The sequence below is a fragment of the Grammomys surdaster genome, unplaced genomic scaffold (genome assembly GCF_004785775.1).
Source record: "Grammomys surdaster isolate TR1022 unplaced genomic scaffold, NIH_TR_1.0 191, whole genome shotgun sequence".
NCBI classification, from domain to species: domain Eukaryota; kingdom Metazoa; phylum Chordata; class Mammalia; order Rodentia; family Muridae; genus Grammomys; species Grammomys surdaster.
The window spans coordinates 16,397,847-16,420,806 of NW_021604636.1; the positions used below are offsets into that span (position 1 = coordinate 16,397,847).

At 45.1% G+C, this 22,960-nt stretch overlaps 1 protein-coding gene across 1 annotated transcript in view; it reads right to left on the reverse strand.

Annotated features, from left to right (window-relative positions):
* Kif5c (kinesin family member 5C) overlaps nucleotides 1-22,960 on the reverse strand; it is a 153,369-nt gene that overhangs the window by 70,529 nt on the left and 59,880 nt on the right. Inside the window, exons 4-10 of the mRNA XM_028769180.1 lie at nucleotides 17,439-17,543; nucleotides 12,896-12,944; nucleotides 12,597-12,652; nucleotides 11,858-11,945; nucleotides 8,817-8,941; nucleotides 6,331-6,435; nucleotides 5,831-5,979 (exon numbers count right to left, since the gene is read on the reverse strand). Coding sequence (XP_028625013.1) covers nucleotides 5,831-5,979; nucleotides 6,331-6,435; nucleotides 8,817-8,941; nucleotides 11,858-11,945; nucleotides 12,597-12,652; nucleotides 12,896-12,944; nucleotides 17,439-17,543 — 677 coding nt within the window. The remainder of the gene's footprint in view (nucleotides 1-5,830; nucleotides 5,980-6,330; nucleotides 6,436-8,816; nucleotides 8,942-11,857; nucleotides 11,946-12,596; nucleotides 12,653-12,895; nucleotides 12,945-17,438; nucleotides 17,544-22,960) is intronic.

A 22,960-nucleotide genomic window follows, 5' to 3' on the forward strand; every position in this document is an offset into this window, starting at 1 on the left:
CAGAATGAGAAGACAGCCTCCCTTCAGCTCTTAAAGTCATCACCTTCCCAGCACCCCTCAGGCCCTCCATCTGGAATGTCCAGTTTGTGCATGAAGAGGTACACACTTAGGTCCTTCAACAGCTGAGGCTGAGCACTCACACCTAACACTCTTGACTGCATCCTCATCATGTGCACTTGAAAAAAGTCCTTGATGTGTCGGAAACACCTACAGCCAGTGGCTCTGAGAGTCCCACCCTTGCCTGTCTCCTCACTGATCTCCTCTACTTATATTGGCTGGCCGTGGCTCTAAGTGACAAGCACGCTGGCTATCTTTAGAGTCTCTTCTAACTACTCTGGCCTCCTTAAGGAGCCAGAAGATGCTTGCTCTTGGTGCCTCTCGTTTTGGCGTCTTCCTTTGCTCTCCAGGTGTTCCAGGGAGTACTCATATTTGAATAAGGCGACTCTAGACAACCTCACACCTTCAGTGCGTCGGGAAAGTCTGTAACGTATGCTCTGCACAGGAAATGTTGGGGGGGAGGTGGAGAAAGGGCAGAGGACAGTGGTCTCTTTGGAGGGTAGTCCACTATCCCAACTCCATTTATCAGGGTTTACTGAGGAAACTGGTGTGACTGGGGTGGGTTGGGGAGGGGGCAGAGACAGAGGACTCACAGCATATTCTCCTCTTAGTTTTCTAAGGAAACTGGCTCATGAGTCTATGGGGGCCACACAGATAAGTCAAGTCCAAGCAGCTGGCTTGAAAGGGAGGTGCAAGTGTGTATTCTGGTCTCTAGTTCTCCCTGAGAAGTCAGGTTTTGCTCTTCAATGCCTCTGAATGATCAGGAGAGCCACGATCATTACCCAGGGTCATCCACTTGACTCAGCCAACTGAGTGCAAACATTAGCCGTCTAAAAACATAGTCAGAGCAGTAGCTGGATTCACGTTTGATTAAAGAGCTTAGCCATTTGGGGGTGAAATTTACATCACAACTTCTGGTCTGCCCGAGTCTCACTGCTGTGTAAACATCTACACTTTACTCCGAACTCATTTCTGCTCCAAAGCACTCTCCAGGCCTGCCAGCCTCTGAGGAAAAGGCTAGTCACAAAGGAAGAATTAAAGCTCTCATGACCAGTGAAGAACTGGCCTCAAGTTAAACTTTACAGCAAACAGCATCTCTCCCTCCAAGGACTATGGTCACCCCACTATGCGACTATGGTGTCACAGCAACAGGTTCTCCAACAGAGGTGACTGAACTCTTGGTTTCACGTCAAATGCACCAATGTATATGTCTTAACTAAACTGCTCACTCTGCCTTTGCAGGTAATTTGTCCTCACACTCTTGTGACATGAATTTAAATGTGCAGTACTCAGTCTCTGCTGCGTCCAGCAGTCACCATGGCAGGTGGCTGATTAAAGAGACGTGCTTTCCTTCTGAGAGCAGTGCACCAGGAACACAGATACCATCACTCTCCCGTGTCACCAGTCTCCTCTCACAGTCGACAAACAGACAGACTGAATTATTCTTGCTGGACAGAGTCACACTGATGGGGACACCTCCGCCAAATCAAGGCACATTAAACAGACTTCCAAGATGATGGAGTGATTTGAGTTCACACATCGGAAATTCAGAAACATCTTTTCTGAAAAATGCTAGAAAAGTTACTATGGGAGAGTAACTAAAGAATAACATGCTGGTGTCTAGAAAGCAAAAACAATCGACAAAATGTTTTAATTTGGCTTTTTGATTCTCAGGTATCTGAACTACCTCTTGCTCTCTGACACACAGGAGGCAGTGGCTACCTCTGCACTAGCAGACTGCTGGGCACTTAGAGAGCTAATGGGACAGGACAAACATGATTAAATAAGAAGAATCTGTCAGGATGAATTTTTCCCTGTGAATCCAGTACTAAACCTAGAATCTTAACACAGGCTGCTTCTTAACATGGGATGCTTCAGGCATCCATGGACTCTGTTGAGTTTCTACAACTTGAAATCACATGCAGTGAGGAATTCAGCACATCAGTGCGTTTCAGCCTAGCAAAAATATACACCTCCACTGTGTCCTTGGGAGAACCATAAAAATTATGCTGTCCACAGTTCTGCAACAAGAACAAAATGAGTACTGGTTATCTGGCACTTGGGACATAATGAACAGCTTTTGGGTTCAAAGTGCTTAATCCTATTATTCTTTTTTTAGCTTTATATATTTGTTATATATATGAGCATTCTATCTGCACGTATACCTACCTACCTGTGTGCCAGAAGAGGCCATCAGATTCCATTACAGATGGTTGTGAGCCACTATATGGTTGCTGGGAATTGAACTCAGGACCTCTGGAGAAACAGTCAATGCTCCTAACTGCTGAGCCATCTCTCCATCCCAGTATTCAATCCTATTCACTCTCAGATACCATGTCTAATCTAATGTTCAGACCCGTGTCTAGTGTATAAATGAATTCAGTGCATATAGTTAACAGTAAAGCAGACAGAAGGCCCATGAACAAATCCACTCTCTCTAAAGAATCAATTAACATGTGGACAGAAAGAAAGGAAGAAACTATCACATATTTCAGACTACTGACTAGAAAGCAAACTAGATCCAAACCTAGGTCAACTTCTAGGGGCAGTGATGACACAGCTCCCTAAGATCCTTCACCATGAGTCTGAGGTTTGCTTGTTTCACTGTTCAATAAGCATGCACCTATTGATCACTGTACACTTCCCACGCAGGAAAGCTGATGCCAATGGCAAATGTACTCTCTGCTCTCATGCAGTTCAGGGTCTGATAAAAGAAGCAGACCAACTATTTCACCTAGAAACATATTTGATATTACATTTTATTTCCTGGAATTCTAAATTTCCAGTAGTATTTCTTTATCCATTGGTTCTAGAAGTGAAATTCTACTTCAAACTTTCTTTTAGACTACAACGCTGTTCCTTCTTTATGGTCCAGTCTTATCCACTACTATCTTTCCAACCCTCAATGCTGCCAGAGTATTTATTTTTTAAATAACTTTTCAAATGTACATTTGGTGCTTGGTCTACATGCATGTCTGTGTATGGGTGTCAGATCCTCTGGAACTGGAGTTATAGACAGTTCTGAGCTGCCATGTGGGTGCTAGAAATTGAACCCAGGTCCTCTGAAACAGCAGCCAATGCTCTTAACTGCTAAGCCATCTCTTCAGCCCCACCGGAGTATTTAAGGTGAGCTTGAAGTCAGTGGTAGCTTCCTCTGTACAAGTCCTTGGGCAACTCATCATTCTTCCACAAGTCCTTGGAAGGAGCCACTCCATCTCTAAGGAAGAGAGGTCTTAGGCTCAGAGAGAAGTAAGAAGAGAGTGGATCAGTCGCCAGGAAACAAAGGTGTCGCTTTGCTACAAGGCCAGTGCCTCAAGCATGTATCAAATCAAGGAAGTCATTTAGGAGGAAGCGAAGGATCCTAATCCACTCCAAGAGACAGATTAGTCCTACAACATTACAACACAATTGTATAGACGGACCACAGCTGAAGAACCCTATGTCCTGTTGAGACTCAGAAAATGTCTACGATGTGCGATGCAGTTCAAGCAGCTGTAGCTGTTTTCCATACTGAGCGCCCATCCCCATTTGAAATAACTTCTTGGGCATTATCATACAACACATACTCCAGGACTAAAGCAGGGGAGCACTAGCACCCGAGGCAGTAAAGGCGCACAGAGACAGATCAGCAGCTGTTTGGCACTGAGTGTAATAATGATAGGAGAATCCACCCCAGCACATCTGTCTGGGCTCAGCCCAGTGAGCACCAACAATGCTCAGAGCATCTAAGCCCACAGCATCTCAAGCTTAGGTAACCAACACCCGAAAAGACAACTAAGAAGATGGGGCTTGGGAACTGAACAAACAAGACTGAAGAGGTCAGCAGTGGGCACCAGGGCAAGGTAGGTAAAAAGGAATGTGTTAAGAAAGGCAAGGAAGCCAAACCTGCTTGCACAAGCCTTTTCTCCCAGCACTCGGGAGGCTGAGGCAGACAGATCTCTGTGAGTTCGTGGCCAGCCTCGTTACAAAGAGTCCAGGACAGTCAGAATTGATTACATTGAATAAATCTTGTCTCGAAAAACTGAAAAAGGAGAGATGGCTCAGTGGCTAAGAGCACTGACTGCTTTTCCAGAGATCCTGAGTTCAATTCCCAGCAATCACATGGTAGCTTATAACCACCTATAATGGGATCTAACACTTTCTTCTGGTGTGTCTGAAGACAACTACAGTGTATTCACACACATAGTTTTTTAAAAAATCAAAAAACTGAAAAAAGAGGGGAAGGGTAAGGAAGGTAAGAAGGTGGACCATGAGAGGAAGCCTGGTAAACTCTAGCTAAAAGCTTGAAGCTTGGGAGACCCTGAAGGGACAGTAGGAGCTTTGCCTGCTCACAAACCAGGCCCCCTGTTTCATAGCCGCAGCCCTCCATAGAGAGATATGTGGCCATCAGTCATGTAGGGGCAATGCCCCAAGCCCTTCCACAGGTAAATGAGGCATCCCTAACATCTCAGACCAAGATAATAAGAAAAGAGACTTCATGTAGGCCCAAAACAGAGTCCTTCATGCTAATGAGGTACCTAGAGGCCTGGAGGGCTTAGCCAATAAGCTTCCCTTCCCAGACATTCCTCCCAACAAAAGGTATTTAATCTCAGGGCCACCCTGAGAAGTGGGGTATGCTTTTATGCAACCATTTTCCACCATGACAATAAACTGTTTGGAACCATGGATGATCTCTTTTCACTAAAATCCACCGTGGGGAGCCATGAAGAAGGCCTTTACCTACAGAATCACAGCCTAATCTCTGGTAGAAGGCCTCTCTGTGCTCACAGCCACAACTAACACCAAGTCTGCCACTGTCAAGCTAAAGACTATCATCCCCAGGTGGAAAAGCTGGAGCTCCCCTTCCCCCAACCCCACTATCCCTGGCCTGGACAAGATGCGGGCCCAGCCCCCCCCCCCCCCCCCGGCCCCTGGCTCCATTCTCTGCTCTTCCGTGTCTCCCAGCCTCCTGGAGGTCCAAGAGTCTGAGAACCCCACAGCCCCAGTTTCTTCACAGGACCAGGAACCCCTGAACCAGCTCTGGGCTATTCCCACATCTCAGGCTGCACTTTCTCACCCCTGGAGCAGTGTCTGACACTTCTGTAAAGCCCAGAACCTGTGGAGTAGGGTAAGCGCAGTCAGACTCCCCGAGTTCTGCCTCCCCAAGCAGCTGTGCACTGTGGTGGGGTGGAGAAGGGCCTACAACCCTACACCCATGCACACATGTGAAGATGGCTTAGCTCTTTCACGCTTGCACCTGCTAACATTCAGAGGCAGGTCTGCCCCTTGCATCCCCTGCCCTTTCCTCCACACACACCCCATGCCTCCCACTCTCAGGGTTAAGGCATCGGATTCCTGTCCTCCATTATGCATGCTTCTACTCTGCCTTTATCTAAGTTTCTGATTGATTTTATGAACAACTTTGCAATGGATTTCAAAATCCAAATACTGGAGTTGCACGTGGGTATCGGTCTTGAGATTTACATGTGTGAAGCTGTAGAGAGCTAAAGGTTAGGCTTCGAGTCTACAAAGAACAAAAGTCGTGCACCACTGAGTTGTGTGTTTTGCTTTGCTTTGTTCAACATTGTTCTTCTGACAGGCTCATTCCTGACCACTACTGAAAACACAATCCCTTGTTGCCCCCCCTAAATAATGTCTCAAGTTTACAGGTCACCTGCTAGACGCAATTGAATAATTATTGGCCCTTTTGACCATTGCCCCAAGCCATTCACACCTATGATCCATTACCTAGCTCAGAGCATGGGTTCTGGAACCCCCCCTCCCCGGCACGCACCTCTGTCCAAACATCAGCGTGGACTTGGTCTCTGCCTCGTTGAAGACTGAAGGAGAACAGCAAATGACAATGGTGGTCCTACAGTTCCCACCCAGAGAGTCCTGGAGGATCCGGGTCATCTTGCTGTCCCGGTATGGCACATGTGTTTTCTATTTAAGAAAAGAAGGATTAGTTTTTGACAGCCCATTCAAAGAAAAACTACAGAAGCAAGCTGGCCTAACTAAGAAACACGTGGAATGAGGAACTGAAGCCAGGTCTTTGGATCTTGCCAAAGACTGTCCATGCTATGGCCTGTGTCATAGGAAGTTAGCATCACCATTGATACTTCCTAGAGAGGAGTGGAGCTCCCAGCAACAGGCACTCCAGCCAGGAATCTCTCTTCCAAAGAGGAAAATAAATGAGTGTCTAGGATGTGTGGCAATCCATCCCAATAAGAATACCCAAATCCCAAAGGTGGCTTCCCATAACACTGTGTAATAGATGGTGACAGGATTACTTACTGTCCCTTCTGCCAAGGCAGAGATCACATTTCCAAGAGCAGACAAAGACTTGTTGATATTTTTAGCCTCATCGAGAACAGCTCCCTCAGCACCCGTTTTGCTGACCTACCAAGGGACAGAAAAGGCAGTGAGGACTGTGAAAGCACAGAGCAGAAAATCCGAGCACACAGAGGGGCAGCAGGCAGGCCCTTCAGGAAACCAGGGAATGAAGGTGGGTAAGAACCACCCCGATCGATCCAGCTGTCTCTGGAGCTGGAAGCTGAGGATCAGATCTCTCCCGCTGTCATTTTCCTCTCAATTGGGCTTTAGTGGAATGGCTGATTTAAACGCCTCAGGTGGGAGAACTGTGGATGCTTCCCTGGGGGACATCCATCCAGGAAAACCAGGCTCCACAAGTGCTGTCACCACAGCGAGCTGGGTCCTGGGGGACTAAATCACAGCCTCCCAGTTACATGGGATCTGCTGGGCACAGTGAGGAAAACATTTATGAGCCCCAATTTCAGGCAAACGACTGAAGTGGGAATGGGTGGTGTTCTGACTCTGTTCTATCTCTACTTTTTTCCCGTAGCATGGAGGGAGGGAGTGGGGAGCAGCGAAAGGAAAGAAGGGGGGTGTCTAAAATGCAAAAGGCTTAGGGAGACATGAAATGACAATGACCTGTGTGTTACACTATAAGTTTGGTTTTTCTTCTCTAGCCCATACATGGTGCCCCCTGCACTGTGTTAGTATAGATAATTTTACGTTTGCAGCATTTAATCTAGACAGAGAGGTTTACAAATGCTGCCAATTTTTTTAAAGGAGGGGAGAGGACTCAGTAAGATTTCTCCTGGCTATCTGAGCAAAAGCAGGGTGAACAGCTGCTCTCTAAAAAAGAAGAAAGAAAAAAAGGAAAGAAGAGAAATAACTTTAAACTGAGCAACAATGGATTCAAATATATATGAAGGCGATTCCCCTCACCCCCAACAACAGAGGGGAATACTGTCCAGGAGCAAGGGTCTGAAAATAGTACAGACTTCTTCTGCCCCAAAACTGTGGAGGGCAGCCTGCTTGCAGACAGAGACATCATGGAGTAGGTAATGGGCCACAAAAATCAGCAACCTATACAGGCATTTTTAGATGATCTCTAGTTTGAGCATCTTAACTCCATGAACTATTCAAAGCAGGGATCATCTATCCCCTTTCTTTGGCAGGCAAGCACAATGAGCCCTAAGAAAAGACAATGGCAGCCTAAGAGAAGGATGGCCCTTGACGGTGATGGGATCGAAAGCCCAGAGCTCTGTTCTCAAGACAGTACATTCATACAGACTCATCCAGGGAAAAGGAAGAAAAACATGAAGAAAACAACCAAGCAAGGATGCTTGAAACACCTCACAAGTACCCTTAACAAGAAGCACCAACTGCCAGTAGGAGGCAGCTGTCAGGTGTACTTCAGCACTAAGTAACTCATCGCCACATGAGCTCTCTGTATGGGCCTGTACCCAACATGGCAGTCCAGTCAGTGGTCAGTCTAGAGCTGGGCAATGTGCTCCCTTCATCCTGATGAGTGGCTGAGAATGTGGCCAGCCCACACATAACATCTGAGATAACCAGCCATGTAAGAGGACAATTCAAAAACCATGACTTATGGGGACATTTGTAGCCATAGCTAGTGTTCAGGAACTTAGCAGTGTGGGACAGTAAGTGATAATCACCTGTACAGCTAGGGAGACTGACAGAGCTTCAGCACCTGCCCTGGTGAGGACAACCAGGTGATGTCACTGCTGATGGCAGAAATAGGAATTGTGCATGTGCACTGGCTCTATGATGCTGGCTATAGGTTGTGCCCCGTCAGAGTATGGCTGTGGGAATATCCCCTGGTGCTGGGGAAGGGGGCTGGTATGGGAAGAGTAGTGATTCTAAATGTAGTCTTAGCCATTGCCTGGGAGCATAGAAGAGAGTCCAGGTGTGGAAAGAGGATCACAACAAAACCAAAGAATGCTTCTCAACCTGAAAGACCCAACTCCACTTGTATGAGACCTGTTACTTCAAACCCACTTCCAGTAGAATGGAAACACTGGCAGACCCCAGGTTCCAGACCATTTCTCAGCAAAGCAAAGGTGCAGAAGCAGGGCCAACCATGTTCCAGGGGCAGAGCCTTCCCCAGCCTACTGGAGTCCATACAACAGATGGCTGCTTCCATCCTAAGGGCACCCATCCCGCCTTTGTACAGCTGTCTTGCCAGGCTAAATCATACTAACACTTGCTTAAAGCCACAGGCTACAAAGCATAAATGAATCAGAGGCTCTGATGCACATGCCTCTGACATGAACAGGGGACTCTCAGACCACAGGTCAAAATGAGACTACAAAGAAACCTGACAGTACCAGGCCTCCACATTTTAAACCTCTTTAAAACCGGGAAGTAAAAGGCACAAAACTTATGCAACTGTACACTTGAGCAAATAACAGAGGGAAATTATAGATAATATATAAATAAGAACCAATTACCTTTTCACTCCCAGCCAAATCAACCAGATACAGCTTCCCGCTGAGTTTTTTTTCAGTCTCCACGTTCTCTTGTTTAATGTTAATCAGGAAGATACTGTGACTCCTGGAGCTGTGTTCGTTCATGTCTGAAAAGGAGAATGGTTTACTGCTCCACAGAGAGCATGACAGCATAGGTAGCAAACCTCTAGTCTTTAAAACACAGCCAATCATGTTGCCCCGATACAGCTCTCTGCATTGATGCAGTCAGTGAAGTCAATTTCGGGATGTATCTGAGGCCACTGTTTCTTCTTTTAAAAAGAAACCAAACAAACAAACAAACAAAAAACAAAAACCCCACTCATTGTAGAGAGGACAGATTTACAATGCCTTCAAGTAACAAAGGAATTAACCTAACATTCTTGTTGAGCAATTTAAGTCAACAGACTCTCAGGGTCGCCAGAAGCCCTATATCCCATACTCCACTCAATCTCAACCTCCAAGAAGCTCACAGCTTCCTTGCTGGTCCTGTGGAAGCCCTGGGATTTAATTACAGTGTAGTGTCAGATACAGTTTGTCCTACTCATGCGTGTAGCCTGAGTTTCCCAGAACTACCATAAGCTTCCTTCAAGGAAGATTAAAGCACATTCCTCTATAATTCATGTTAAACATGCAGAGGCCTCCCAGATTCAACGGTCAAGATATCAAAGAAAACGCTTCCCTTTTCAGCAGACCCCAGTCAACTTTCACTGTCCCTCAGAAAGCATCTCACTAGATTGTTCCTTAAAACAACCTCTGAAGATCCCAATTTTTAAGTTACAAATAAATAGATTTAGCAATGCTGCATGCTAGAAAAATCAACATGAAAAAAGCATTTGTTTCTATTTCTGACCTAAAAAATAAATTAAGAAAACAATCTATCTACATTAGCAACAGAAAGGATAAAATAGAGATAAACTTAAAGAAAATGGCAGATTTTTAGACAAATGCTACAAAATGTCACTTAAGGATATTAAACCAGATACATATGAATGGAACCATAACCCATGATCATTTATTAGAAGATTAAGTAATGCTAAGATATCAAGGTTGGGGCTGAAGAGATGGCTTCAATAGCTAAAGCTCTGCTGAGTAAGCAGGAGGACTGGAGGCTGGAATCCCAGAACCCATTTAAAAGCTGGTCAGGCATGGCGATTTATCTGTAATCCTGATACTGGAGAGACAGAAACAGAGGAGGCCCAGAGCTGGCTGGACTAGCTGAAACTGGTAAGTACTGGGTCAGTGAGAGAGGCTGCCTCAATAAAAATAAACGTGAAGATCGAGTCAAAGAGACATACAACATCAACTTCAGGTCTACACACACAGACACACAGACACACAAAACATGCGCAAATGCACATGGACCGTCCCACATAGGAGCCTGCTTATTATACACACCAGACATTCATACACATAAAAAATACAAATGTAAATTTAGCCAAAATAATCCATTCAAATACAACAGTATCAAAATCTTAATGCTAATACCTATAGAAGTAGAAAAATCTACCCTAATCTTTAAAAGTTCTACAAAGTCTTACAGGATCCTGAATAGCCAAGCTGATCTTGAAAATTAAAACAGGATATGGGGAGATGGTAGAGCCCGAGAAGCACCTGCTGCAAAGGTCCCTGAGTTCAGGTCTCAGCTAGGGGAGATGGGACATTGTGGAGACACGTGAGAAGATGTTGCCCACAACGTAAATGGACTTAGGAATGCAGCACTTTTAACTATACTTACCACACTGAAATAGAAACCAGAGCTGGTGGGATGACTCAATGAGTAAGGACGCTGTCAAGCCTGACATCCCAGTTCAATTTCCAAGACCCACATGCTAGAGGGAAATTTTTGGGAGTGTTGTCTCCCTAGCTCCTATGTGCACATCGACATGGCACGCACACACGCACACACACAAAATAATGTGTTAAAAACCCTGACAGAATGATAAGGACACTAGTAACATTCCAGATCCTCAGCTCTGAAGCTGGCAGCCAGTTCTGGTACACTGTGATTAATTCATGACTGACAGCTTAAGAAACACAGTGAGAAAGGTTTTTTTTTTTGTATACATGTGAGTTTCGGGCAGAACAGCAAGAAGCAGTGTTTCTTACACTGTATGCAAGCCTAGGTCAGCTCTGAAAATGGCCACGTACATGAGCATCATGTCACACATTGATGCTGGGTAAAGAAGAGGCTAAGAATTTCAGATGTGAGTCACAGAACTGGAGTCCATCCACACAGGACCAGCTCTTAGAAGGGTCTAGACCAGTCACCAACTACTGCTTGACTCTCTTCTATACAGCACGTTCGGGCACCTTTGCTCCCTTCCTCAGCAGCAGGCTTCACCTGGGGCACCTTCCAGGCTTACAGTCCTGACAGTTGGTCAAGCCTGCGTGCCTAGCTTCAAGAAGTGCATTGTATCATCCTCAACATTAGAACCCAGTGCATCAATGAGCTGCACTGCCCACGCATCCTCTCCTGATTTTTTTTTTCTCTTCTGAACTTGAAATTCTTAGTCCCACCAGCTCTGTGTGAACTTACACTCCTTTGTCCACAACCCCCTGAAAGGGTGCTAGTCTCTTTAAGGAGCCTCTGCCGCTCTGAGACACACGTGCAGCTCCCTGGGATGTGACACCTGGACAAAAGCTGCCTGGCACGTTAGCTCACGTGAGTGCATCTGTTGTGACCATGTGCAGCGGGGACTCCTTGGAAGCTGCCCGCCCTGCTCTGACGCCCTCTTCATACTATTCTCCTTCTATAGAGGTAGAACTCCAACTGTTTTTCCTTGTGTTTGACATGAGTTTAATAGCTTGGATTTTCTTTCTAAGCCTTTTATCAGAACCCGAGGAATCTCAGGCAACGCTTTAAGACTTGAGCGTGCTGCATACACTCCTGTGGCACCGGGGCTGGGGTCTGTCTGCTCACTGCTCTCTGCTATCTTCCCCCACATCCTCATTACCCAGCTGTCCTGCACAGAGGGCAAATGTCGCTGTGCTACATGACAGCACAGACGTCACCCCGCGCTTACTTGTCACAGCCACGTGTCGGTTTGCTTTGCCCTCATCGATCACATCCATGACCTCCTCCGGGCTTGATACAAACCTCTCGGTGCACCCCTGCAAGAGTCAAAGGCAAGTCAGGTCAGCCATGACAGCAGTTGCAAAGCAACAGCACCGCAAAGCAGCTAAGCATCCTTCTCCCTCTAAAGGTACAGTTTCTCCTCCTTGCCTGGGGCTTGGAGTCTACATTAAAGAGAAGTATGAGCTAGCCCTGGGAAAGCTAGATGTAAGGTCAACGCTTTTTAAGCTCATGTCCATACCCTAAAGCAATACTTTCAGGAGGCAGAAATTAAAAGAAGAAAATCTATAAGAGAAGAGGAACGAGAATGTACTGTCTCACCTTTCCGTCATTTACCATTTCAGCCTGTGACATGATGCTACAACAGACTTCTGTGAGGTGCACAGCAAACACCATTGCAGTAAATCCCAAAACCTCTTTTAAATACTAAACGGTAACATTTAAAATAATAGATTTCATAAAGAGGGCTGGGTATAATAGCTCATAGCTTATACATGAAGCACTGAATTAGATTCCCAGCAAATGAATAACAACAACAACAACAATAATTTGCATACATGAAAGCTACAGTTAAAGAAACTAAATATTGATTTTTATGGCCATATCAATGTTATAGATAACTATGCCTTTTGAATACTCTTTACAGCATCTCACGTAATATTTGGACAGTGACCCAAGTCTTTGCATACCTTTACATAGGGGACTCTATTTTTGTCTTCATGAACAGCCAAGTTGGTCTTGGACACTGTGGTGGTGAAAATGACAGCATGTAAAGAAGGAAAGGGAAGTTAAAAACCCTGCGCCCCCAGAAGAACAGCTATGGCTAGAGAAGAGGCAAGTTTAAGCTGGGGTTGGGAGGAGAGCACAGCCCGAGGGCAAACATCGCTCTAAATTTTCATCAGCTGTCCAGGCAGAAGCGCCCTAACTCATCTCAACCCCCCTGCACGTCAACTACAGGGCAGACACAGCGCATTCAGGTGGGACTTACCGTCAAGCAAGTCCCTTATTTTGTCCAAGTAGATCTCAAAATAGGAAACCTAGTTAAAGACAAATTGAAAATGAAGTAGAAATACCACACCACATTTTAAAAACATCACTATCGAAAGCTTTCACTGTGGCTGACAAGAGGGGACACCAAGGGAAAGGTCAGAGTCCTGAGCACAGAACCGCAGCCACCCCTCAGGTATTCCTCTTGCTTGGCCATTGTGACCTACCCATCTGTCAACCAGAAACCACTCTAGCTCTACACTTTTGACTCCTTCGGTCCCAGGTAGTCCTTACGTCAGCTGCTCGATAGCCTCTTACAAGAGAACCCAAGTTTAGCCTTAGCTGAATACCAAGCAAATGCCCATGTGTGGTAATAGCCCTAAGAGAAAGCATCCTAAAGTAGACTTCATCCAACTGAACAGTGCCACAGCCTCGTCAGATCCACGGGAACACTGGGCTAAGGATGGAACTACAGGAGCTCAGAAAGATACCTGAGAAGTTACTGATGAAGTCACCAGGTTTGGACTCTGTGAAGGATTGGAACAAATGTGGTTTAACAAAGACTATTGACCAGGTGTGGTAGCTATGCCTATGATCCCAGAAGGTGAGTGAGAGGATTTTCATGAATCTAAAGCCAGCCAGGGCTAGAGAAGATATTCTCTCTCAAAAACCAAAACCAAACAGATGATGATTAGACTGCGGAAAGAAAAGGAAGCCTTCTAAATAATTATTCTCAAGCTTTAGCCAGCACCACATATATCAGTATCAGCTACAGAAGCACAGAGTCCTGATAACTGGTGCTATCCCACTGCATCAGAGCCTCAGACACCAGAACCCAGAATCAGCGTCTGAATTCCCAGGTGACTCGTCTGATAGCTGAAGTAATGCGATGCTTAAACTAAGAATGAGTTCTGAGGAATCTCATGTACACATGGCCTCAATTTCCTCATCTGGCAAATGAAGCTATTAATCTTTAAGATGTGAAAAATTCCATCCAGGAATAACAACAATATCAACCAACCAGACCTTCCAGAGTTCCCAGGGACTAAACCACCAACCAAAGACCATACATGGGCTGGTCCATGGACCCCAGTACATATGTTACAGAGGAATGCCTTGTCTGGCCTCAGTGGGAAAGACTTCTAGAAGGGTGAGGTGGGTTGGGGAGCACCCTCTCAGAAGCAAATGGGAGGGGTTGAAGAACTCATGAAGTGGGGACTTGGAAGGGGGGCAACATTTGAAATATAAATAAATAAAATAATTTTAAAAAGAAAAGAAGAAAAATATAGCTGTGGGCTACGTGATAAGATTAAACAACAGATCACATACATGGTAGCAGTCCCATAAGATCACATTGCCTAGTGATATCATAGAGTCCTTGTTTTGCCTAAGTTATCTATGAGGCTTACAGAGTGACAAAACTGTCTTACAACACATTTCTCTGGATATATCCCATCATTAGCCCAGCCACGGTTGTCACTGTACAGTTGTAAAGCTGGGCTGTGCATAGCCAGATGAAACTTCAGGACCAGACCAACCTTACCTCTGATCTGGAGAATGTGAAGAGCCCTCTGCCCTGACACTAATCTCTGTGGCGGCTCAGCCCTGGCCTGTTATCTTTTGTGTGCCTCCATCTAGGGCCCACCATCCCAGTTCCAGACAGCTTTGAGATTCCTACTTTGAAATCGACAAGCAGCAGCTGTTCCTGGGTACCTGTACCTCTGTTTCACCTGTCCAGTGTGCTCCATCTCTCTGGACACTTCCACCTGACATTCAGAAGGCTCGCCACTCTCACCTCCTGGTTCTGTTTTTATTAGTTTGCTCTGGTCGTCTAGGGCCTCACACATGCAAGGAATGCACTGTACCTCTGAGCTATCCCGACAGCCCCTAACTGTTCTCTCTAGACTTTCCCGTTGCCACACTCAGCTCTGTGCAGTCCTCAAAGCCCAACTTCACTCATCTCTAACCAAGCTCTCCTGAGGCTGGCCTCATTCTGGTGTCAATCTATTCCAGTTCATGATTGTCTGACTGCTGTTAAGATTTCCCACTACCCCTGAGATTTTTTTAAAAAAAAAATGTTTTTTCATACATGCACGCAATACATTCGACCATATTCACGTCTCAGCTCTGGGGAATCCTAAACATGCGACTTTACTGCCACAAATTACAGAGAAAATCAGTTAAATCTAAGAAGTAGCCACGAACCATAGACTGCCAAGCCTGGCAATTAAATTCCTGATCCTGTTTAATACAAGTTAAAACGGAATGCTGATGTATTAATTTCAGCTTTTGTGAGGTGTCAAATTTCATTTTGTTATTTCAAATGCTTTGTGAGAACAGACAGAAGGGAAACCAATCGGCATTGTTCGGAAGAAAAACAACAGCACGATCACAAATACCGTTCAAAACCTCCGTGGGATGCATTAAGGAGCAGATTTTCAATATTGCCTTAACAGGGCCCTTTTGGTTTCGCCTGTAGATATAAGTTCAGAACACAGAGTCCACACAGCTAACTTGTCCACTTACAATTCTTATTAATAGAAAAGTAAATTTATTTAGGAAATGCACAATGGGAGCCTGCACTGTAAGATTTGATTCTAGAGACTGAGAGACTATTCTTCCCCTCCCCCCACCATTTCAAGCCAGCGCCACTCTTAATAGTAATAAGATTCTGATACAGGGCACTATTTCCAGAGCAGTAATTGGTTTAACATCTCACTCAGGATTATCAGTTAAGACCTCTTCAGTAGTTTAAAGTGTGTCAGCGTAAACAGCCTTAAAGAAGCACTAAGCTTCTAAATCTTGATCTCATCAAAGCAACACTCTCTGTATCCTCAGACATAAGGAAGCCTGGCTGGGTGCAGAGAAGCAAGCTTTCTGCAACGAAGAGACACGTGGTGTGCTGGATGTAACCACACAAACAGCAATGGCTTTTTGAAATGTAAATTTAGGAACAGCTTGTCGTGGAAATAAATAAGGGGAGAGGTTTAAATTTTTTGATTGCTGCATTTATTTATTTTGTGTGAGTATGGGAAGGGCCTGAGCCCTGGAGCACATGTGGAGAACACGTGTGGGAGGCGGTTCTCTTCCACATGCGATGCTCAGGGACTAAACTTGGGTTGTCAGGCTTGGCAGCAAATGCCTTTACCCACTGAGCCATCTTGCCACATCAGAAAGAAGCCTAACACAATGAAAAAGGTACCACGTATCAGTCAGTGCTGGGGTTGATTTGTAACTTGGACCGTCTGTCTGTGTCTGAACTTCTGCTCCCTCATCACTAACCCACTAGGTCATGTGTACCAAGGTTCAATCTTTCAAGACAACCTCTCCACTGAGCTACTCTGCCTTCTTAGGACGGCCTCTCTCCTCCCTGCCCTTCAACCCCACCAGGCCCAAAAATGGAGAAGCAGACATTGTGTGTATCTGGGATCACAGAAACAGGGCAGGGACTGCTCTAGGTTGGCCAGTCATCCCCTCCCCAGGAGAAGGCAGGATTGGAAACACAGGAACAGTCATTAAGGGGCTGCCATGCTGCCCAAGACCACACCCAGCAAAACAGAGAGCAAAGTTTAGAATGAAAGAGGCAAGCCAAAGTAGAGAAGAGTAGAGTACAAGGTAGTGTATTTTGGGGCGGTGGAAATATTAAAGATTTACATAAGAATGATGACTATACTGTTTGGGAAATATCCTAAGCTCCACAAAAAATATTTTTAAAGGATGAATTTTATGCCACATGAACTATATCTCTTTCAGGGAAACCCAGGGCTGGAATTTCCTGATCTCCACAGCCTTATCTACCCTGGCTACACAGTCGCCACCTTATGACATGTCTCTCTGTGTTTAAGCAAGTAGCCTGGAATTTACAAAGAAGTTCAAATTTTATAACTCAACAGAAATAATAATAGAGCAGAGGGCTGACTTTCAAATTTAAGCAAGATTAGCGTTTCTGGGTTAAAATAAAATAATAACAAAGAGGAAGAGGGAAAAAAAGGCAGGTGAATTCTGGCCAACACTTCCCAAAGCAGGATGGAGGTGTCATTACACAGGGGCTGGGAGTATGCATTCCTTTTGAGAGTCATACTATTCACAACAGCATTTGAACTTGTGATACGTTTAGCCCTGGTCAAAAAAGTATCTTCCAAGTTTATCTGGCCATATAATGCTTTTCTCTGGCAGCTTCTCTACTGGTAACACAAGGGACTGTGTTCCAAGGAACTCACTGGGGAATGGTGTCCTAACCCACACACAGACATACTCCTGGACTATTCTCAGAAACGCACAGGGAAAAGGGGAGAATCCAGGCAACAGGTATGAAGAGTCCATCCTAGAGGAGGCTTGTTTGTCTTTATGTTCCTATTTCAAGCAAACCAATCCAAATGCTTGGTATTGACTGAAATTATTAACCGTAGGGTCTGCTTCCTACGGAATGATACTTGAGTTAAAAGAAACCATCTTGTACATCTATATAAAAGGAGAGAAACAAAGACTGAGTAATATGACTTGGGGCCTCGTGATCTTTCTTGTTCTTAGCAAAAACCACTTACCTTGATATGAAACTCCAGGTTCTCGTCCATGGAATAGATGTGATCAAAAATATCATGTGCAATCCTCGGTATGATGCCCATGAGCTGAGGGTCGTGTAACTTCCCCTGGGAGCAAAAGATGCAAAACAGTCAAAGGAGCGCTGTGAAATACAGCAGAAAAACGGGGGCCTGCCTCTTTCAGATAACGTTGTTTAATCTGTAAAATCCAAGTTAACTGTGTGAGTCACAATTTGCTTGTTCCTGTACAACAAACAGAAGTTTTTTAGAATGAGAGATAGGGAAGGCAAGAAATAGGCATAAGTCCTGACTCAACCCAGAGCTTCTTAAGCAGAACCTACAAAACAGGAAGCAAACACATCCACGCACGTGTGTGCGTCTGTGTATACACCCCCCCACACACACACAGGCTTTTGGCTCCCTGGGGAGAGCTCCCCTCTGTTTCCAGCAGAGGGCTGTCCTGGCTGTATGTATGTATGTATGTATGTATGTATGTATGCATGTATGTATGTGTGGGGGAGGGGCACCATCTCCCCTCCATCTTCCACACACATAGAAGCAGTGAAACCCTGGGAAGGAAGAGGGCGGGAGACAAATGAATAAGCTTTAGTTTAACTTGTAATAGAGGTTGGCCAGAAAACAAATCAAGATAAGCTAATCCCACATAAAATCTGCTTGAAAATGGATAGATTCAACCACTGTTCAAGATTTTCTAAAATCCTTACTCTCAAAACTACCCTCTTCGGGATCATTCTACAGACCAGCCAAGAAAATCCATTCCATTAATCTCTTTGTGAAATCTATAATTCTCTGACTGAATTGTTCTAAATATGTGTTTTTATTCCTTTTAATACTTAAATTAACTTGAAGGCTATTCTTATATTCCTTTTTCCCAGTTTTATTCATTTTACCCACCAGGTTGGAGGGATAAATACTCTTTTAAAGCATTACTAAATATACGTTTATGCCCAGAACTTCTTTTTCCACCTATGAGGGCTCTCGAGATTTCATGAGGATCGGGATGTAAAGGCCTTGTGGAGGGGATGGGAGAGACAATAGCTGACAATTCTCACTAAAGGACTCCGGAAGTACTTAAAGCCATGGCCTTGGCGTGGCCTTAAGGTACACAACTCCACAGACTCTTCTCTAAATCTCACAGTAAAATGACTATTCAAGCCCTCTCCCAAGTGTTAAACAACCTATTTGCCATGGACATAACCTGTAGATCTACAATGATGGTGTACCTGAAGAAGATTTTAGACTTTCAGGAAGTTATAAAATTCTAGAAACAATAACACAAAGACCAATTTTCTCCTCAGTCCTTTGGGATGCCCAGCAACCTTTACAGATTCTTGCAGATACCTGGTCCACATCTGCCCAATCAGCAACCTTTAGAGATTCACAAAGACACCTTGTCCACATCTGCCCAGTCAGCAACCTTTACAGATTCCCACAGACACCTGGTCCACATCTGCCCAGTCAGCAACCTTTACAGATTCCCACAGACACCTGGTCCACATCTGCCCAGTCAGCAACCTTTACAGATTCCCACAGACACCTGGTGCACATCTGCCCTGAAAGCCAACTTTGCTTTCCTCGATTAGTCCTCTTTTTCCTCCAGGTCTCCGTCACACAGTGCTTTCCTGAAAGGAACTTCCAAGTGAACATTTGAGCTTGCAAGAGCAAAACCTCACATGGACTGAAGCATTAAAGACGCGTCACCAAGCACTCGGTATCCCAGTTTCCCAGCTCGTCTGCCTCCTGCCTCCCTACTCTATTATAAGCAATAGGAACACAGAATTCAGATATGCCTGGCTACTCTCTCATCTGGCTCTTCTGGCATGCTGCCCTCATCTATCAAGAACGATAAATCAAATGATGTATTTACATTGTGTTTTACTTTGGTTCTAGACACACTAAAAATAGAGTAACGCTCAAGGGTTACTGCATAAAATTAGTGCAGAGTTCGAGTTCTATAGGATTCATGAAGTTTTTCCTGCCACAGGGAGGACTCGACACATGTTACTGTAGAACATTTAGCTCCTCACAGGTCCTCACTGTGTTGGGATGGAGCTGACTTGACCTAAGAAGTTATAAGACAACATCCTACTCCAGGCTGCTACCTTATGTTATCTTAGAAAAACAGCACCAAATAACTGAGCCTCAGGGTTTCAAATCCTGATCACACTTAAATCACACAGGTCACCATAAACACAAGACCACAGCCACAAGCTCTACACTGCAGAGACTATTGGCAAAAGAATCTCTAGGATTAAAAGACAGATCCTCTCTTCTAGTTAAATTGTACTGCCCATCTCAGCCAATCAAGTCTTTTCAACAAACCCTCTAGTGCTCTTGAATAATCCATGATAGTCCATGGCAGCTTCTTCTCCGTGGTCCATAACTAGAGAATAAGGGGTAATCTAAAGGTCATTTCTACTTTACTCAGATTTGTTTCCCTAGATGGCTCTCTTCCAATAGATCATCTTTTATTGATTCCTGACTTAAAATTAGCCTGCCAAAATAACCCGGGGCAGGGAGTATGTGTGTGTTACTAAATAGTATATGCATCTGCTATGGCAAATGTATATGCACAGGTGGAACATATGTGTGGTATATGGGAGGGTGTGATGTATGTCTGTTGTGTGGCAGTGTGAAAAGAGTTGTGTGTGTGTGTGTGTGTGTGTGTGTGTGTGTGCGTATAATGTGTTTGTGTGTGATGTGTGTATGTAGAGGATGTCTGAATAGCATATGCTCTGTGTGATACATATGGAATGTGTGTGGCATATATTTAAACATGTGGAATATTCCTGTATAAGTAGTGTGTGTCTGTGTCTATATGATATATGTGGGAGATATGTGTGATATATGGAGAATGCCTGTGTGTGACATATATGGAAAGTGTGTGTATAATATATATGAATGCCTGTCTGTGTGAGTGTGTGCATGCGTATGTGTGTGTCTCTGTGTGTGTGTGTGTGTAAAGATCATACTGCTTCCAGATGAAACATACATGCACAGATACAATGTGGTCACAAGCTATGAAAAATGGTGAATTCAGTGACCATGAAGGCCCTTCCAGCTGAGGCAGTAGAGATGGATTCTTTGGGAGTCTCCAGAGTGTGCGAATGATTGAGGTCTAGGCTGGGCAGAGGCTGTGGGCAGCAGCGGTGAGCTGGCAGAAGCAAGAACAGGAACTGAGAGCAAGTGAGCCCAATCAGAGGCAGCCAAAGTGTAGCATGGCTCGGTGAAAAGAGAGGCACAGTAGAGAGAGGTGGGCTGCTGTCTACCACTCCTCTGAGGGAGTAAATAGGACAAACACTGTGCTCTGTACGACTCTCTCCAGAAACTTCTCCAACTGAATACAGCCTTCCAGGAGCAAGTACAGAGGGAGAACCAGGACATGGTCCGGTGGCCACTCAACAAGACTCTCTGTGTTCTCTGCCAGTGGCCTCCTTGATGTTCACAGTTTCCTCAACACTGTAGATGGGAAAGCAAGAAGCCAGCAGCATTTGAGCACCATGCACTTTTCATTTTGTTCAGATCCATTAGGCAGGTTTGCAAGGTGGCTTGTGAGACTACAGGATTCTTATGGCCTTCAGATGTTCCTTTAAACAGAAAGAAAACCACAAGGTGTCTCCAGCCATTTCTCTCAGCATGCTGCAGTGGACCACTGAGTGCAGGGACCAAGCATCCTCCCTTCCAAGCAAGAGACCAAGTGGTGAGACAAGTCCCACCCTCAGCCTGTCTGCAGCCAGCAGCCCAGCATCCTCTCCACCGACCTGCATAGTCTCCTGAAAAGTCCACCTTGCATAAAGGTCTACCATCCTCAGAACCAATACTGCCCAGTGAGTCCTATTTTACTTGAAAATCCCCCTTAAATGCAGTATCATGAGAAGCTAATCTTTCCAGTTTTATGGAGGATTCTGTGTTGTTGTTGTTGTTGTTGTTTTTAAAGAAGATAAGGACAACACCACTGGATATCAGACCCAAAATTGGGGAATTAAAAAAAAAACTCTTTAAAATGTGACAGTCTGCTCTACTCAGGAGCTAACACCCCTTCTGAATGCTTTTGAAAGGTCTCTGTGTGTAATGCTGAATATACAAAATCCTCCTTTTAGAAGACACAACGCCTGCAGAGCATTTCTTACTTAATTGCGTTCCAGGGTCCTGAGCTGCTGTTTCCAACAGTCTATGACTTTAGCTTGTAGCAATTCCTTTCCCCTGGCTTCCGCTTAACTGACCCCTACCCTCCTCCAGCCTCTCAGCACCCACAGAGCAATAGGATCCAGCACGGAGGCTGGGTGACATGGAAGAGGTTCAGCCAACTCCTTCCAGCTGCAGGCAGAGGTCACAGCAAAGAGAAGTAACTCCTGAGGACTGACAAACACGCATAGGTGACAGAATCTGGAGAACTCAGATGAGAGCAGTATGGAAGCCAGCTCCTCTGAGATCCCTCAGGAGTGTGCTCAAGGCACCAAAGGCTCAAATGTCCCCACAGCAGCACAGGACCGCCACAGTCTTCCCCATCAGCTATACCCACCCAGTCCTCAGACGTCTTCCTCTGTGGACAGTCTTTCTCAATGTCTACAGTCTCTAAGTTTATGACGTTTAGCAAAATACTTTACATTTGTCAATGATAAATTAATCCCCAAAGCTTAGAATTCACTCTTGTAAGCATTCTCTAACAGTCTGGCGATTTAAAATAGTAAAGGGTTCTTCTTTTGTGTTACATAACACCTTACTAATTTTCCAAAACCTAAAAATTGATGGGCTCCCTCTTCAGATCCCAAAGGAACACTCTCTCCCTCTCTTTCTCTTTCCTCTCTGGCAGTCCCCCCATCCTCCATCTTCAGCAGAAGTGGGGCTGGCTAAGTATCCAACTCGGACTTCACTAGTTCTCACAAGATCAGAGCCTGGTTGCCCTTGAGAGAGAGAAAGATGGGCGGCCAAAGTAAGGCATGGCAACACCAAGGCCAGGTCTTCTGAAATGTACTGCTTTGGGGACTGAGGTGTGCAGACAACTAGCTAATGTAACCCGTGTGTTGGGCAATAGTCCTGATGGAGAAGAGGAGGCAAATGAGCCTCGTGTTTCTTTCATTTGCACGGTTTCCAAACCATTTTGTCTTCTGCGAAATGGTCAAAAGAAAGTCAGCACAACAGAACTGAGATCGCCAGCATCCCACTCACACTCCAATCAACGCTCAGAGAATCGTAGCACCGAAGAGTTTAGCCTGCGCCTTTGAAATCTCCTCTTCAATGGGAATGATTCATGAGCTAAATCTATTCTGCAGCAGCCGTCTCAGGGCTGCTCCCAGGAGGGATTCATAAATGAAAAAACCTTAGTTTGAAAGATTAAGGATTCATCCTACCCTGCTGCTTGTAAGCTGAAATCTCCAAACTCATTCTGTGGTTCCGTTTCATATAATAACCTTCCCCTCCTCTCCTTTCTCCCTCTCCTCCTCTCCTCCCCTCCCCTCCCCTCCCCTCCCCTCCTCTCCCTTCCCCTCCCTTCCCCTCCCCTC